This window comes from Spinacia oleracea, chromosome 1 (assembly GCF_020520425.1).
Source record: "Spinacia oleracea cultivar Varoflay chromosome 1, BTI_SOV_V1, whole genome shotgun sequence".
In the NCBI taxonomy this organism is placed as follows: domain Eukaryota; kingdom Viridiplantae; phylum Streptophyta; class Magnoliopsida; order Caryophyllales; family Amaranthaceae; genus Spinacia; species Spinacia oleracea.
The window spans coordinates 33,104,317-33,120,272 of NC_079487.1; the positions used below are offsets into that span (position 1 = coordinate 33,104,317).

Genomic DNA, 15,956 nt, shown 5'->3' on the forward strand with positions numbered 1-15,956 from the left:
GTTATTCTGGAGATATTTCTTACGCATGATTTTAGCCCACAAATTGTTTTCGTCTGTTAGGATTTTCCATCCAATTTTAGCGATGAAGGCTCTATTTAGCGAATAGGTTCTCCGAAGGCCGAGACCCCCTTGATCCTTGGGTTGACAGACTTTTTTCCAAGCGATGAGAGGGAGCGCATTCCCTGATCTGGCTTGGTTCCAAAAGAATTGACGGTGAAAACCGTCCATCTGATGGCACAACTTTTGAGGTAGCAGGAAGAAGGAGCAAATGTAGGCTGGGAGCGACTCGAGGTTGCTCTGGATGAGAGTCATTCTTCCTGCTTTAGAAAGAAAATTGGCCTGCCATGAGTTAATGCGGCTTTCGTTTTTTTGCAAAATACGTCGATAATCTGCTCTGGTGGGAGTGAAGCCCGAGAAGTGGGCGCCCAGGTATCTACCCAGTGACATGGATCTTGTCATGTTGAAAATTCTAGCAAGAGAGTCTCTCTTTGAGTGAGTGATGTTCTTCGAGAAAATAATAGCCGATTTATGGAAGTTTACGAGTTGACCTGAGAGCTTACAGAAGTCAGTAATGACTCTTAGAAGGTTATGACAAGAAGAATTAGTGTCTTTACAAAGGAGTAGACTGTCGTCTGCGAACATAAGACATGGAATTCTAGCGGTTTGTGGGGCAATTTTAAAACCCAGTCCCAGGCTGGGCCTAGCACTAGCGTTGTTAAGCATAATTATAAAGACTTCCATGCAGATGATAAAGAGATACGGAGAGAGAGGGTCACCTTGTCTTAAGCCCCTAGATGGGGTAAAAATCTTAGTCGTCCCGTTATTAACTTTAAGGGAGTAGGAGACCGTTGTGACAGTTGCTTTGACCCAGTTGATCCAGGTTGACGGGAAGCCCAATTTTTCTAGAACTGCCCATAGGAAGTCCCATTCTATCATATCATAGGCTTTTCCCATATCTAGCTTGAGCGCACACCAGCCAGTTTTAGATTTTGATTTTCTAAAAACGTTCATAATTTCTTGCACCAACAGGAGGTTATCATGAATTAATCTACCAGGGGTGAAGGCATTCTGAAAGGGGCTAATGTGTTTCTGAAGAAAAGGGCTTAATCTAGTGACTAGGAGTTTAGAGATAGCCTTATAGATCGTACTACAAAGACTTATTGGTCTAAAGTGGTTGGGATTCTCAGGATTGTCATTTTTAGGGATGAGGGCTATCAGTGTGTGATTGAGAAAAGGCGGTAGTTTACCGTGGGAAAAAAAACTTTTGATCGCTAAAGTAATTTCTGGCCCAATTGTTTTCCAGTATGTTTGGAAAAATTTCGGACCAAACCCGTCTGAACCTGGTGCCTTTAATGGATTCATACTAAAGAAACTCTCTTTAATTTCATCATCGGAGAAGGGAACAACAAGATTTTCACCCTCTGTATTAGTAACTAATTGTGGCAGAAAATCCAGATTAAAAGTCCTACCATTTTGAACTGAGGATTTAAACCTGTTTTTAAACGATTCGTACAGAATTTTTTGTACATTTTCCTAACCCTCTTCCCATGCGTTGTCTTCTTTTGAGTTTGTAGATATGGTTTCTAGCCGCTCTATGTTTCATAATTTGATGGAAAAATTTAGTGTTCCTGTCGCCTTGGTTAAGCCAGGTTTTCTTTGCTGAGCTTTTCCAGGCATGTTGTCTATGGATTAGGATTCTCTCCCGTTGCTTGAGCATTTTGAGAAGGTGATTTCTCCATATAGGGTTGAAAGGTTGAGATATCAGCTTATCTTCCAGTTCTTGAATTTTATCTGCGTTTGTTTTAAGTTGCATGGTTTTATGGGGAAATCTTTCCTTGGCCCATGATTTTAGGTCATCCTTAATGCTGGTAAGTTTGGTTCTTAGTCTAAAGAACCTTGATCCTTGAATATTGGAGTTCCACTTTTGTTTAACAATTTTAGTTGGTTCCTCATATAGAGTCTACGAGTTTGGAATCTGAAGATTCTGTTAAACGGTAAAGCCTCTGAGTTCGTGTCGAAGAACATGGGGGCATGGTCTGAGCTCGTGAAGGTACCATACTTGATTGTAGCGTTCGGGAATTTGTGAGAGAAACTATTGCTTGCGATGGCGCGATCTAGTCGTTGATATAATCCCGGGTGGGATTGGGATTTCCAGGAGAAGGACTGCTGCAGACAAGCGATGTCTGTAGCATCGATTCGATTGATAAATCTAGGAAGTCTTTGACATTGATTTTGGGTGACTGGGTTACCCCCGAGTTTATCTGTTGGTTGTAAAAGTTCATTGAAATCACCGACTAGAATCCAAGGGGTGTGGATATTTTCGTAAAAAGTAGACATTGATTCCCAGAAGGGGTCTTTGTCTGTGTTTTGAGCAAGGAAGTATGCCCCTGATACTAGAATCTGGTCGTTGGTTGGTTTATACAATACATTAAGATGAGCACACCGATCCACAAGAGTGTAGTTTTGGACCAGAATTGAGTCATTATTCCAGCATACCCAAAGCCCACCACTATGCCCAATAGGGTCGATAATTATATGTTTTTGAAAACGAAAACCTTTGATCACATTTTTACTAGTGGAATTAGACGTCATAGTTTCAAGAATAAATAAAATGTCCGGTTTAAAGGTGGTGATATAGTGATTGATATCACCAATTGCTTGGAGTTTTTTACCTCCTTGAATATTCCATGTGAGAATTTTCATAAGTAAGAATTAGCAAAAGTATAAGAGGCCTTTAGCCCATATGGTTCAATGCGGATCAAAGTCCGGTTCCAATTAGCCCAAACAAAGGAGGCTAAGATCAAAAGAAATAATGCAAAAACTTTGTACTGAAAAGGAAAACTTATTACAGAATCAGAGCTCAAAGTAACATCATCGTCATTCCAGGAGAAGGAGCAAAATCTGTTCAATGCCCGGGAGTGGAAACGCCATAATTGTACATTGAAAGTATGAGTAATATTCCAACTGAGAAGACAAAACAAGGTAGTGAAAGTTAGCCAAAAATTACTAAGCAACACTAGTAAATTTGGCCAAGTCACAATGCAGAGAAACCAATTTGACATGGGGAGGTGAAGGTTAAGTATCACATGAAAGTCCTCAGGTAGGAAACATACAATGTTTCTTACTACATCATAGGATATGAACCAGGGGCCATCTTTGGACTCAACCAAAATGTACCAAACAAAGAGCTTCCTGTAGCTTAGGTTCCTCCATTTGAAATGGAACCAGAAGGTGGTCCAAAGTCTAACCTTGATCCTGACCAAGGCAAGAGATCTGTTCCACAGTTTAAAGTCTAAGATAACATGAAGCCAAGGCATACAACAAATTAAATAGAACCAACTCGGATCAATTACCATTAAAGTCAAAATATCATTAATATTACAATTAGGCACATTGTAAGTTTGTTGAAGCTGGTTAGTAACTACAGTAGCAATATGCCTAGCTAAGATGCTACCTACAGGTTTACAAAAGATGAAATAAAGGAACCTGTAGGAGAAAATTAACCAGAAGAACAAGCTGAGCATACAACTACTAAACCCTAAAGGCATAACTACCAGTAACAACTGGTCAAAAAGATAAATTGAGATATCTAACATCCAAAAAGTTGTAGACGGAGACACCCATGTCATCCAGCAGAAGGAGAAGGAGAGAGATCACCATCACCTCTGTTCCTTCTCTTAGAGTTCTCAGCTTCCATGGGAGGTGTGCAGTCAGAAAAAACTGGGTCATTTTCGTCAAAACCATCACCATCATAAATCTCCAGGTCCATATCAAGCTCATCATCCCCCTGAACATCCTTGACACCATGAGGAGCAAGCTCTAGTGGGTCAAAATCAGGAAGAATATCCTCATAGGGTTGGACAGCAGGTGGATTGAGAGTAATGGTGTCACCAGTAGACACTTGAAAATCCTGCAGCCCCTGAAAGCTGTTGGCTAGAGGAATGACAGGCAAACCAGCACCCAATCCTTGAGAAGGGGAGGGTAATGGTCTAGTCTGTACAGGAGGGGGATGATGATAAGGCTTGGCATGGGTCTTTCTTATATTGCTTCTGGGCTTGGCTCTTCTCCTTGGCACCACAGCCAACCAGTCAGAAGGAGTGGCTTGCCCTCCACTATCCCCAGGCACCCCCATAGACAGTTTAGCCTCATCCAGTTGAGCCACAACCAGCTTAAGGCAAGGAGGAGGCCTCTTAGGACAAGCATTCAGAAAATGGTTTGGATCACCACAAAGAGGGAAAACCTCCCAGACACCTTCATAAGACAAGAAGTACTCCTGGATGTCATAGCCAAAGTTTAGAGTGATAGACCTAGGAACAGGCTTGGTTATATTGAGGCTGAGACACACTCTAGCAAACTGACCCTTTTCTGTGTTCTCAGAGGTAAACTTATCTAGTTTGATGGGCTGACCAACACAACTGGAAATCTGGTTAAGGTAGTGCCAAGTCCAGTATTCAGTGGGGAGAAAAGGGATTTTCACCCATTGGTCTACATGGGTAATGGAACTAAACTGAGCTTTAAAGGAGGCTCTCCAAGGCAAAAGAACAAAGTTTAAACCCTGCACAAACCAAGGTCTACCCTCCCACACCTCATCCTTGTCAAGGGGGTTAGAGAACTTAATGAGAAACCAACCATTCCCAATGAACCTAAAAGAAGCCTCACCCCTCATAAAAGACCAGTCTTTCTTCATCCTAGCTATGACAGCAGCTTGTGGCACAAATTCCCCCCATACTTTCCCAAAAAGACAGGTTGCTTCCATAAGCTTGATTTGCTCATTGTCAAGTTTAGGGGCATCTAAGGTGATGGTGGCATTATTCGAACCAGGAACCTGTGGTGCAGTATTGTGTGAGCTGTCCTTAGGTGGGGAATTGGGATCAAGATTAGGACTGCTACCTCCCAGGAGAAAGGAGTTATGGGTGGGGTGGCTGAAGAAGCTGGAAGAACATGGATCACTAGGTAAGCTGGCAGGTTGAGGTTCATTGGAAATTGGAGAAGGGTTCTTCTTAAGAAGTGAGGCATAGCTAGACACTACAGGGTTGTTAGACATTAAAACCCAAAGTCTGAAAAGAAAACTGGGAATTTTCACTAAATTTGGGAGCTTAAACCTCGCAAACACAGGACTAGAAAGGAAGACAGAGCAAGTTTGATGAAGACTGAAGTAAGGGGAGAAAGTGCTTTTACTGAAGAAAAACGACCAGAATTTATAGCCTTGAATTAAAGACTTAGGAATTCTAATGGTTGCAAGGAAAAAACACATAAGATTATAATAAACTACAGAAGGATCTAGAAAGCCAGAAATAAATTGCAACGGAGTAATCATCACCCAGCTTAAAACGAAACACAACCCAACAAAATGCAAGCATTGAAAAAACGCGAAACCAAGTAATAAATGACAGAATTGAAATGAAAAAGCAAAGTAGAGCATAGAGAGGAACTTCCCTGGGACATTTTTTGGAAATAGAGGAAATCTTACAACTTCTGCAAACGGATAAGCTCCTTCATTGGCCCAAACAGGACGGTAAAAATGTATTAGTGGAGTAAAACCTTTAATTAACCCAACTAAACCATCATTATTGTTGCAAAACCCAAGATCCAGTGACTCAGCACCGATCTCCACCTTTGGATCAAACTTGCCTTGTTGATGAAGGCAATCTGAAGGACGGAAAAGAGGATGTTCACCTCGATACAAACGAGGCACCAATCCACAGCCAAGGAAGCCATAATTACCCCTGTTAAGGCTTAGTCTAGAGATTTTATGGGGAATCTCTTTCTGGTAAGAGGACAAGGAGGAAGACGAAGAGTTTTGCAAGGCAAAACTTAGATCTGCGAACGAATTGAGCTTGTGAAGGGGGCTAGACCAACTTAGGGTTTTCACTCTCTCTCTAGAAAACTTGGGCCTCTCATGTTTCTTTTTTTTTTCTCTCTCTCATCTTTTTTTTAATCGTACGGTAAGCTGTATTATTGTCAGTTTTTAGTTTACACTTACGATTTTAGAAATTACTATGTATATGAATTATATTAAATTACATAATACGGAGTACTTCGTAAAAGTTAATCATACTTGTACTCTGTAATATAATCAACAAAAGTCAGTGGAGTTGTTAGAGAATTAACCTTGTGATTTGGAGATCACAAGACCGAGCTCCATTAGCTAAGACATGTTTAGGAATGACTCAAACGAATACCTACATAGATGAGCTGATTAAATTGGGATAGATATTGGTTCAGTAGGGTACCTTGTTCTTACCTAACAAAAAAAACTTATATTCGATATTAATGATGAATGTAGATTTTGAAAACTGACAACAACAAATGATATCGACCGTAACTTTTTTTTTTCAAATGAATAGTATATAGATTTGCACTCAAATGAGAAAACACTTTATAATGAGAAGAATGAGAAGAAATGTGAACCACTCAATCTGAACTAAATCTAACGGATAAAGTTAATTCCTTGCCACGCTGCTTGATAAAATAAGTTGCAAGCCCAACCATTACTATTCTGCTGGTCTGCCATGACCTTAAAAGCTTGCATTTTGTTTTTCTCTCTTCTCTCCTTCGCCCAACCTGCTAACCACCACTGACCACCACCAATATTGTAATTCGGCCCAATCATCCAACTTCCATGATTAAGCTCCATTTTATCCCTCCTCCTCAAGCATTTATTCAACCGTGGAAGCCAAAATCTTTACCCTCTTCAATTTTCTCCCTCCTCCCCTATTTTCTCCTTTGCCCAATCAGCCTCCAATTCACCACCATGAACAAAAAAAAGATAATCAAGTGCAATATTCATGAAAATATATGGCTAATTAAATCTGAGATATTAGAATTGAATCAACAATCACAATTCAATTTAACATATATTTTTTTGACAATTAACGTGCATTCGTAAAATTTGCTCATTTGAATTTATTTTTGCTCATTTGAACAAAATGAGCAAACTGTTATGCTCATTTATACAAAATGAGCAAACTGCTATGCTCATTTATACAAAATGAGCAAACTGTTTCAAATCTCTTCTTCTTCCATCTTCCTTTCACTTTCCCATTGATAAACACCAAGACCAAACGAGAGAAGCAGATTCACCTATTCCACATATTCAGGAAAAAAAGAATTAAAAAAAAACAAATTTACTATTCAATCTGAAAAGATACTATGAAAATTGACCCCAAATGTAACAGATTAAGCACATTCAAACTCAACTGAAACTAAAATAATCGAAATTCAGAAATTTTTCCTCACTCCCAGCATGTAAAATATCAAAATACTCATGGAAAGTTTGCAGGACTAAGCAAAGACAAATTGCATTTTTTGGAACAGATTTATTGATAAAGATGATCAAGAAGTAGGAGGATTATTGTTGTGGGAGCAAGAGGAGAGAGAAATCGATTTTCTTGAATCAGTGATTTAATCGTGAGGTTTGTCTACTTGTTTGTGTAGTTGATGACAAATGAAGGAGAGAGAAATCCAAGTGGAGTAAATTTAAATATGGAGTAAATTGCTTTGGTATGCGCGACATGGCCGCATTTGGATCACTTTAATTGTGTGGTGGAGATTCTTTCTCATCCTTCTCATTATAATGATCTTCTTATTGGAGGGAGACCCTATATATATATATATATATATATATATATATATATACTAAAATTTGACAGGCTAAATCGCACTCCTATCAAAGATAAACCTAACGTTCACCAACTAAAAATATAGCAAGGGAAGCAAGGATCGTATCCACAGGGAAACAATGTTCTTTCTACTATTAATCGGCAATTCTAGACTATTGGGAAACAAGAATATAGGTTGATTTGTATAATGAAACTAGGATGATAATAAAATAGGGAAAAATCAGATATTAAAAGGTCTAGGGCACAGGTTCACCGATGAACAACATTCCAGGATGACAACAATCGATAATAATCAATAAAACAGTTAATTAGACTAGCATGCTCTCTCGAATCGATACTAATCATAGACTTAGAATTAACGGGCTCTCGCTACGTATTAATCCCAATTCTACCTATTGAAACAAGCCTAAACATCAAATTGCATCTCTCGAATCTTAATTTGATATTGCGAAACTAATACAATCAAACCTGCGCAAATCTAATTGCAAAGTAGATAAGGGCAATCAATAGGAATTAACAGCTAAACCAACAGTCAACAACAATTAATCATCCTTTCACATTCGTTCATGGATTCCCAAAACCCTAGAAAATCAATTACTCACACATCTTAACAATAAGCAAAGCAATTGGCATGATTGAAAACATAATTAAAGTTTAAACAAAGAATTGAAATAAGGAATAATACCTAATTGAAGAACAATGGCAATTGAAAGCTTCGATTTTTTGATTGAAAATAAACTAAGTGTTTAGAACAAATTAGAGAGAGAAAATTAAGCTTAGGGAAATAAAACTAAGTGTTTTAACACTAGGATATGAGATAATGAACTGCCCAACTAAATTAACAAAAGCTATATTTATAGTTTGGCCTAAAAACATAAGAAAAAAACCGGAAAAAACTAAAGAAGGACGCCCGCACAGCGCCTTGGGTTGTCGTCGCCCGGTCGGGCGATATATATATATATATATATATATATATATATATATATATATATATATACAAAAGTGTTGAAGCATAAAAGAAGTGAGGTTGTCTAAAACGATACTGGGTATACCATAACAATGGTATACTAGGGACAAGAAGGTAATTGTAAGTGGAGTAAAGGTGGGTGGCCCACCCTTAATCACCACTTCAGATATTTTGCAACTTCTCTCTCTAAAATTCTGTTCCAAAATTTGAATTTCAAAATTTTTTTTGACTTTTCAATTTATTTTTAATTTCTATTTTATAATTTACTGATTATTAATTTAATGTTATGTAAAAAATCAGGTGGTGGTTTCATTTTTACTGTTTCTTTCCAAAATACGGTTCTTTAGTCTTCTTCCTCCTTGCGTGCTCTCCCGCTCAATTGATCTCCCTCCAAATTCTCCGTCAAGAACTGCCCAAATTCTCAGTCTCTCGTTAGAAGGTTAGCCACTTCGTGACCGGTTTCCAATTCATACAGTCCAAAAAGGGTGTTTGCCAGGGCGATTATATTTGGTGATATTTGTTAACTAAGGAACTTCTGAATTACTTTCCAGGTCAAGTTAATTTATTTCTGTATGAATTGTTCTTTAGTTCTTGTTTTGGTAATATTTTTTGTTTTCACAGTTTTTTGGGGCTGATTTGATTTTTAGGGTTTCACCATTTTGTTTGACAATTGTGTTGCTGATGAATTGAAAGTGAATTTTTTTCACAATTATGTTCTAATTACTTGAAGTAGCTCTTGTTAATGGAAATTTAAGTGTATATTTAATTTAGTGATGAAGTAGCTATTTTTATGGAATTTTCATATTTGGGGTTAATTTGTGGTTAATTTGTGGTTATTATGCGAATTCTATACTGTGATGTTTGTTGTTGAATTACTTTCCAAGTCGAATTAAGTAATTTGATAAGCCTTCGTTTAGGTAAAGTTAAACTGATATGAAGGGGTGCCTGATTAATGTTTAATTCGTGTGATGACATGCTTTTAAAACTACCTTTGTTTGTTTGATTGTTGTTTGGTACTTGATCTGGTACCAAATGGAAAATATTACATATTTTGATACATTTAGGTAAAGGATATATGATTTGGTATTTTCTTTGGAACCAAACCTAAATTATCAATGTGTTTGGTACTGTTATATCGAAGGTATGCATGGTATAATGATTGGTAAAATTGTATTTGTAGGATGGTTATCAAGGGACAAAGTGGTAGCAGCAGCAAACCTAGGGTGAGTGTCACTGCTCTTTTTATGAGTGTATCGTATTTGCTGATAATTGATAGTATGTATATTGTTATACGTTTATTAACAAGATATGTATTTCAATATTGTTTTTAAGGAAAAACGCGTGGAAGTTGCTCGGAATAGTAAGCTAAAGGGCAAAGACCCTGTCGTCGATGAAGAAATGGAAGAAGATGAGGAAGGGCGATCGCTGTCTGGGGATGACAGTGAAGAATCTGTTTTTGACGGGGATGCATATGAAGATGTTGAAGATGATGAATATGAGGATAAGATATATGAGGACGAAGAATTCGAGGATGAATTATGCCAGAGAACAGTGAAACGTGCGCCAAAGAAAAGGCAATCTGCTAAAAGCAGGAGGGTTATTTCATACGATGAAGTAGAGGAGGAAGAAGATATAGAAGACGAAGACGGTGAATATATGGATGGTGGGTATGAAGATGAAGGAGAGGATGTTGTTGTTCGCGTTCAGAAAAGAGGGAAGAGTTGGAAGGAGGTAGGGCAGAATGCTTTGAAGAAGAAGGCACATCTGCAGATGATGCGGAAGAGGCGTAGAGAGGATTATGATGATGTTGACGAGGGAAGGAGACCTGTGAAGAAGACGATACTTCCTGCGATGAAGCAGATGGGTAGGAAGTTTGATGAAACAGGGGTAGCAAAAGGAAAGCCCCCTGCAAAACAGAAGGCAATCAGAGGGAATAACAGGAGGATGTTTGTGCGGGTATATAATTTTGAAATTTATTCATTGTTTTTAAGGATTTTTATGGTATAATAATGTTTTTTCTACGTAGTTGATGCTAATGTTTTTTTTCATATTTAGGTACCGATTCCCAAACATCCTATGTCTAGGGGTGAGTATGCGAAGTTTCACAGCGTGGTAGTTGCTACTCAGCGGGCTAATTGTGGCCGGAAGGTACTATTGATCCTTTATTTAAAGATGAATTGTGTATTTTGATTAGGTTTTGTCAGTTGATAATTTCAATTTTTTACTTAAACTATTATGTGTAGCAACCAAGCGTTATCTGTCGCACGGATGCATTTTCTAAGATTATTGCTGCTTTTGATGAGTCAAGGAGAAGTTGCGTTAGGAAAATGGGTTTCGGGGGGATGTTGGATTTGAAAATATCCAAGCTACCTAGGCAGCTGTGCTACTGGTTGATGTCCCGGTTGGATGGGGGTAACAGTTACCTTGTTGGAGGGGACGGCCATGTGTTGCCGATAACTGCTTCCCATTGGGAATATGTAATCGGATTCCAGAACAGCGGTCTTCCGGTGCCAGTGAAGGAGTCTGATCTTCCTCCAGGCACCCTTAAAGCGATGGCCCTCAAGTATGGTGAAAAGAATACATCAACCTCAAAGAGCACAATAATCATAGCAAAATCTGTAAAGGAATTGGCAGGGCCGGTTGACGGTGAAGGAAAGATAAAGCCCCTGGCTAATCAGCGTGATAGGGCCTCGTTCATGAAAATTTCATGATTGTGTTGCTGGGGCAGATTTTATGTCCTTCTACCGATGGGGGTAACATGTCTTTAAAATTGCTAGGTGCAGTTTCCGTGGCAAAGAATGCATCACTGTACAATTGGTGTGAGTTTTGTCACACATGGCTTTTAGACTACGGAGACGCCTGTCAGCGGAAGATAGACCATCAGGGGTATGCCGCTGGGACTGGTGGTTGTGTGTTGTTTTTGCTGGTGCGTCTATCTTACTGAAATATTTAATGTTTTAAATTATATAAAAGGTTAATACTGTTATTGTTGTGGTGTTAGTATCCTGTCTTATATTACAGTGCCTTACCTGAAAGTGGATTTGTTTTACAGATTTTCTACCTAGACCATTTATGCAGGCATCCTGTGAGATGGGATGAGTTTCCCAGGATCAAATTCTGGACACAGGAGGAAGTGGATGAGGCCAAGAATCGGGATAGGAAAGCGAGTGAAGATTATGGAAGGATTACGGTGGGTAACTGGTTGTTAGTCGGTCGTATTTGTCATATTAAATTTTGTATTATCTAATCTGACTGAAATCTATTCCTTTTATAATCTTTCCAGACTGTTGATGTTGTGTACGGGGATCCTCATCCCCTTTACGACAGGGAGGGTAGACGGTCTCCCGTAGTAGAGGTTGCTGAGATGGTAGCACAGATGACTTCTTCAGAATGGAGACGCACCCTAGCTCAGGAGGTCACAGAGATGGTATGGGAAGTTAAACGCTTTCCTCAATTTTATGTTGATGTTAGTGATTAATAGCCATAAATGTTTTAGGGTTTCAAATAGTACTCATAAATGTCTTTAGGTGTACCATATGAATGATATTGATGTTGTTTGGTACTCTCTGTAGTGGGATAATTTTCAAATATTGAGTGTTAGTGATAAACAGGCATACATGTGTAACTAGTAAAAAATAGTACTCACGCAGGTCTGGAGGAGTCATGTCTGTGTGTATGAATTACATTACCTTTTTTTCTGTTTAGGTTATGGGGCAGCTTGCTCCATTATTGCAAGATCGCCGGGGCGTATCCCGTGAAAGAGGAATGAGGTCATATCATGCTACCGATCATTTGACGATAGATGTTGATGGTGTGGCTATGCCGTTGGACAAGTCTGTCAATAAGGTGCTTACAGAGTTGGATGCCGATGACGATTCCGATGTGGAGTTGCAACCGTCTGATGGGGGACGTGTATTTGTGGGCCCTCATGGGAGTGTGCCAGTTATGAATCCCCTAGACCCGGTCAGCCACGGTGATGTACCTTTGGTCCACACTGCTGTCAGCCACGGTGATGTACCTTTGGTCCACACTGCTGATGATGTTGGTGTAGTAGCAACTGACCCAGAAACAAGCAAGCACCCGGTCGACCAGACACATCAGCACGGACAGGTTCAAGCTGGTGACGGGCCACCTTCAGATGGAATGTCATCGGAGAAGGTGGGACAGCTGGGTGTAGTTGAAGACAAAGAGGATGATGAAGACAATGGTGAGGAGAATGTTGAGGAGCCGGAAGAGCAGGATGGTGGCGTCAAGGATGGGGGGCCGAACAATAGGGATGATGACGATGATGAGGGACCGGCTAATGGTCCTGTGCAAGGAACGGTTGCAGCATCGCCCTTGGAGAACATCGCTCAAGAGAACCCCTCTGAAGATAAGAACAGTGAAGAGAACACCAGTCAAGATAACCCCACTGAAGGGAAGACCACTGATGAGAATCTCCAAACTGATGACCAAGAACGACCACGGGAGAAATTGATCCTAAGGATTCCGAGAACAAACCCAAAAACACGCTATCGGCAGACGCGAGTACGAATGACAAAACTTGAGAGTGACGTAGTAGCTTATGTGGAGTCATACAATCCTAAAGGGAAAGAGCAGTACGTTCTACAACTTTTACTCATGTGACACTTAAGTACGTTGTATACACTAATGTACGTTGTACATTTATGTAATGATAATCACTTGTATCTGTATTTTATGTTTGCAGGGGGGCCATGCTTATCGAGTGTGATGGTAATGATGCAAATCGGATGATGTGCTACTCGGTTGTCCGTCCTAGGGAGTACGTGCATTCCCAGTACGTTCGGGCCGTTGCAAACATATACAACAGGGAATGGGCTCTGGAATACCCAACGAATTCTCGCAGAATCATGCTGGACTCCTCATTTGCGGTATGTTCTCCTAATATTCACCATTAATGAAATCAATAAAGTAAGCGTACGTGGTTGCTTAGTTTTTTGTTGTTGTGCTTTACAGTATCAGAAATTAAAGACGAGGGAAACATATGCTGGTCTGCTGAAGAAGTGGTCCACCCCTCTCCAGAAGATTGTGTCAGCTGATATATCTGTGGTAAGTCTAATTAGTCTTTTTACTCCATGTTTAGATGTCTGATTATATGCCAACAACATGTGTCTGACTATTTTCGGACTAATAACTGAGTGATGAGGCCGTATTTTAAGGATTTGGAAATAAGTTCCTACATGCCTTTTACGTTGAATGATTGCTCTCTATTTGGTCAGTTCGGGATCTGTCTTCTTTTTGAGGAACGTCCTTGTACAATTTGTTATTTTAGTTTTTGGTGTATTAATTGTCCGCGACACACAGATATGCGATTTGTAAGAATTTGTAATTATCATGTCCAGGTCTATGTTCCAGTTGTGGACAACGGACATTGGTGGCGTGTTGCTTTTGCACTGAAAGACCAGAAGATATGGTTCATTGACAGCATGTATACTAATCCTGCTTCCGAGCATTCTGGGGATGTTAAAAAATTGGTATCTAATCATGTGATATGTAGTTTTTACTTAGTTTTTACTTAACCTGGTTTGGTGGGAGTTTAAGAACATTGACTTCACTCATTTTATTGTACTAACATAATACGGTCTCCTCATTCCAGATAGCAGCTGTGGAGTACATTCTACATTGGAGGGACACGCAGTATAATGCAGCTCTTGTTTGGAAGTTGAAGCAAATGCATACTTGGCCCTTGGACTCCATTAGCTTCCCTGACTACAACGACAAGTACTGTTTATGCTACCTTTTCATCGTCGAGTAACCACCTTAAGTCTTACTGATATGTTTTGTTTGGCTTTGTAGTCATGCGTGTGGAATAGTAATGCTTATGGCTATCCAGGAAAGTGCAAGGGCATTTACAAAGACGATGCAAGTGGTAAGTCCTCTACTACTGTAACTGTAAGTGCTATACCCCCACACTATAAACTTACAGTTGTCTTTTCAAACTTGTTTTGGGACAGGGGGACATCAATGTAGCTCGGAAGGCATTGTTTTTGTCTCACTTGAATTCAGATTTCAACTCCTGCCGCCCGCTTCTTCCCCAAATCGTTGCAACCCACTGCCCAGTTCGTTGATGTTTGGTCGTGCTTCATCTGCTAACGTTTAGGGTTAAGTTTTTAACCGAGAAAACAATTGCACACTTATCTGGTCAATTTTTGAAATGTGATTAACGCGTGAACTAAATCATAGTTGTTGTCTTTTGATACTCACATTATTCCTAGGAGATGGGATTCATTGCTTGCAGGTATGTTTTGTAAGTTTTGTGGTATGCTTTGTATCGTGCATTAAAGATTTACAATACGAGTTTGGTACGTGTTGTGGTACTTAATAGGTTGTTTGGTACCGTTATTAGAAAAGTCTGGGTACAATCTACGAGTTTGGTACAGCCTGAACTTTGTTCCGGCTTTGCATGGTACCAAGCATAAATTGAGTACCAAACAAGATCAGATATGTACCACACGAACATTAGTAATTGTTGCTACAAAAGTTGGATGATTAAGAGTTAGACAAAATAGTTCGCAAACACGGTGACCTCAGTAATCAAAATTTGCGGTGTTTATGAATTTAGTCAATAACTACTTTTCATTTCAGCAGTGTTTATTGTTATAAAGGATAAAAAGGTTATATCAAGTCCTAAGTCAGGTCCGACCCGTTCGACAGGCTGGTAATTTTGTATCGAAATACAATTTTGACACATTAGTTTTTTTAGATACATAAGTACTGGCACACGAGTTGAGATATTAAGAGTGAAATTAACGGTTGCTACAAAACATTAAGTACTGGCACACGAGTTGAGATACATAAGTACTGGCGCACGAATTTCTACATTTTGTATAATTCATCCTGTAATCCATCCAAAAAAACAAGAGCATTATATATATTTATGCAGATCGTGTGAAGTAGTTTCCATTATTAAGTAGTTTCCATTATTTAAAGCGAAGAGGGTAATACGAATCATGGATTACATTATCCCCCGTTACCATTGGGTAATATGATTCTGGACGGTTCTTTGTAAATGAACTATTTAATTTTCGGTAATATTAATCATATGTTATAAGGGTTACAGTTTGGTATACCTCTTCTATTTGATTCGGACTCAACTGAATACTAATATGAGATAAAAACGTACAATACCTTGGTTTGGTACATTATCAGCCGTAAATTATCACCCGTTTCGTATCAAGTTCGGTAGTTGGGTTTTTATTGTGGTTAATTCTCGTTAATTTGAATTTGAAAATTAAAAAATGTGATCTTGTGTATTGTTTGTAGAGTAATCTGGAATCAACACATAAACATATGTTTAAACTAACCAAATCACACTTTTACATTCACACTAACCAAATCAAAGGAAA

The 15,956-nt window shown here is 39.1% G+C and overlaps 3 protein-coding genes across 3 annotated transcripts; 2 read left to right on the forward strand and 1 right to left on the reverse strand.

Moving 5' to 3' along the window:
- Positions 1-3,616: 3,616 nt before the first annotated feature.
- On the reverse strand, positions 3,617-7,515 carry LOC110792299 (uncharacterized). Its single transcript, XM_021997115.2, has 2 exons — positions 7,201-7,515; positions 3,617-7,083 (listed from the first exon to the last, which is right to left on the reverse strand). The coding sequence occupies exon 2, from the start codon at positions 5,420-5,422 to the stop codon at positions 3,626-3,628; it is 1,797 nt and encodes a 598-aa protein (XP_021852807.2). The 5' UTR covers positions 5,423-7,083; positions 7,201-7,515; the 3' UTR covers positions 3,617-3,625.
- Positions 7,516-9,128: 1,613 nt separating this feature from the next.
- On the forward strand, positions 9,129-11,773 carry LOC110777657 (protein bfr2-like). Its single transcript, XM_056834648.1, has 6 exons — positions 9,129-9,140; positions 9,770-9,812; positions 9,922-10,545; positions 10,645-10,737; positions 10,833-11,515; positions 11,642-11,773. The coding sequence occupies exons 2-5, from the start codon at positions 9,771-9,773 to the stop codon at positions 11,298-11,300; spliced, it is 1,227 nt and encodes a 408-aa protein (XP_056690626.1). The 5' UTR covers positions 9,129-9,140; position 9,770; the 3' UTR covers positions 11,301-11,515; positions 11,642-11,773.
- LOC130463742 (uncharacterized) lies at positions 11,425-14,129 on the forward strand. Its single transcript, XM_056832967.1, has 8 exons — positions 11,425-11,475; positions 11,591-11,779; positions 11,873-12,055; positions 12,162-12,200; positions 12,295-13,187; positions 13,298-13,481; positions 13,567-13,659; positions 13,953-14,129. Exons 1-8 carry the CDS (start codon positions 11,425-11,427, stop codon positions 14,127-14,129), a joined length of 1,809 nt encoding a protein of 602 aa, XP_056688945.1.
- Positions 14,130-15,956: the final 1,827 nt, after the last annotated feature.

Bases quoted from the DNA above. Each gene is read 5' to 3' on its own strand.
- LOC110777657 (XM_056834648.1), top strand. From the start codon at position 9,771: ATGGTTATCAAGGGACAAAGTGGTAGCAGCAGCAAACCTAGG. The intron at 9,813-9,921 runs GTGAGTGTCACT...ATTGTTTTTAAG, and splicing joins GTAGCAGCAGCAAACCTAGG to GAAAAACGCGTGGAAGTTGC. The intron at 10,546-10,644 runs GTATATAATTTT...TTTCATATTTAG, and splicing joins ACAGGAGGATGTTTGTGCGG to GTACCGATTCCCAAACATCC.
- LOC110792299 (XM_021997115.2), bottom strand. From the start codon at position 5,422: ATGCTCTACTTTGCTTTTTCATTTCAATTCTGTCATTTATTACTTGGT.
- LOC130463742 (XM_056832967.1), top strand. From the start codon at position 11,425: ATGGCTTTTAGACTACGGAGACGCCTGTCAGCGGAAGATAGACCATCA. The intron at 11,476-11,590 runs GTATGCCGCTGG...TTGTGGTGTTAG, and splicing joins CGGAAGATAGACCATCAGGG to TATCCTGTCTTATATTACAG. The intron at 13,482-13,566 runs GTATGTTCTCCT...TGTGCTTTACAG, and splicing joins TGCTGGACTCCTCATTTGCG to TATCAGAAATTAAAGACGAG.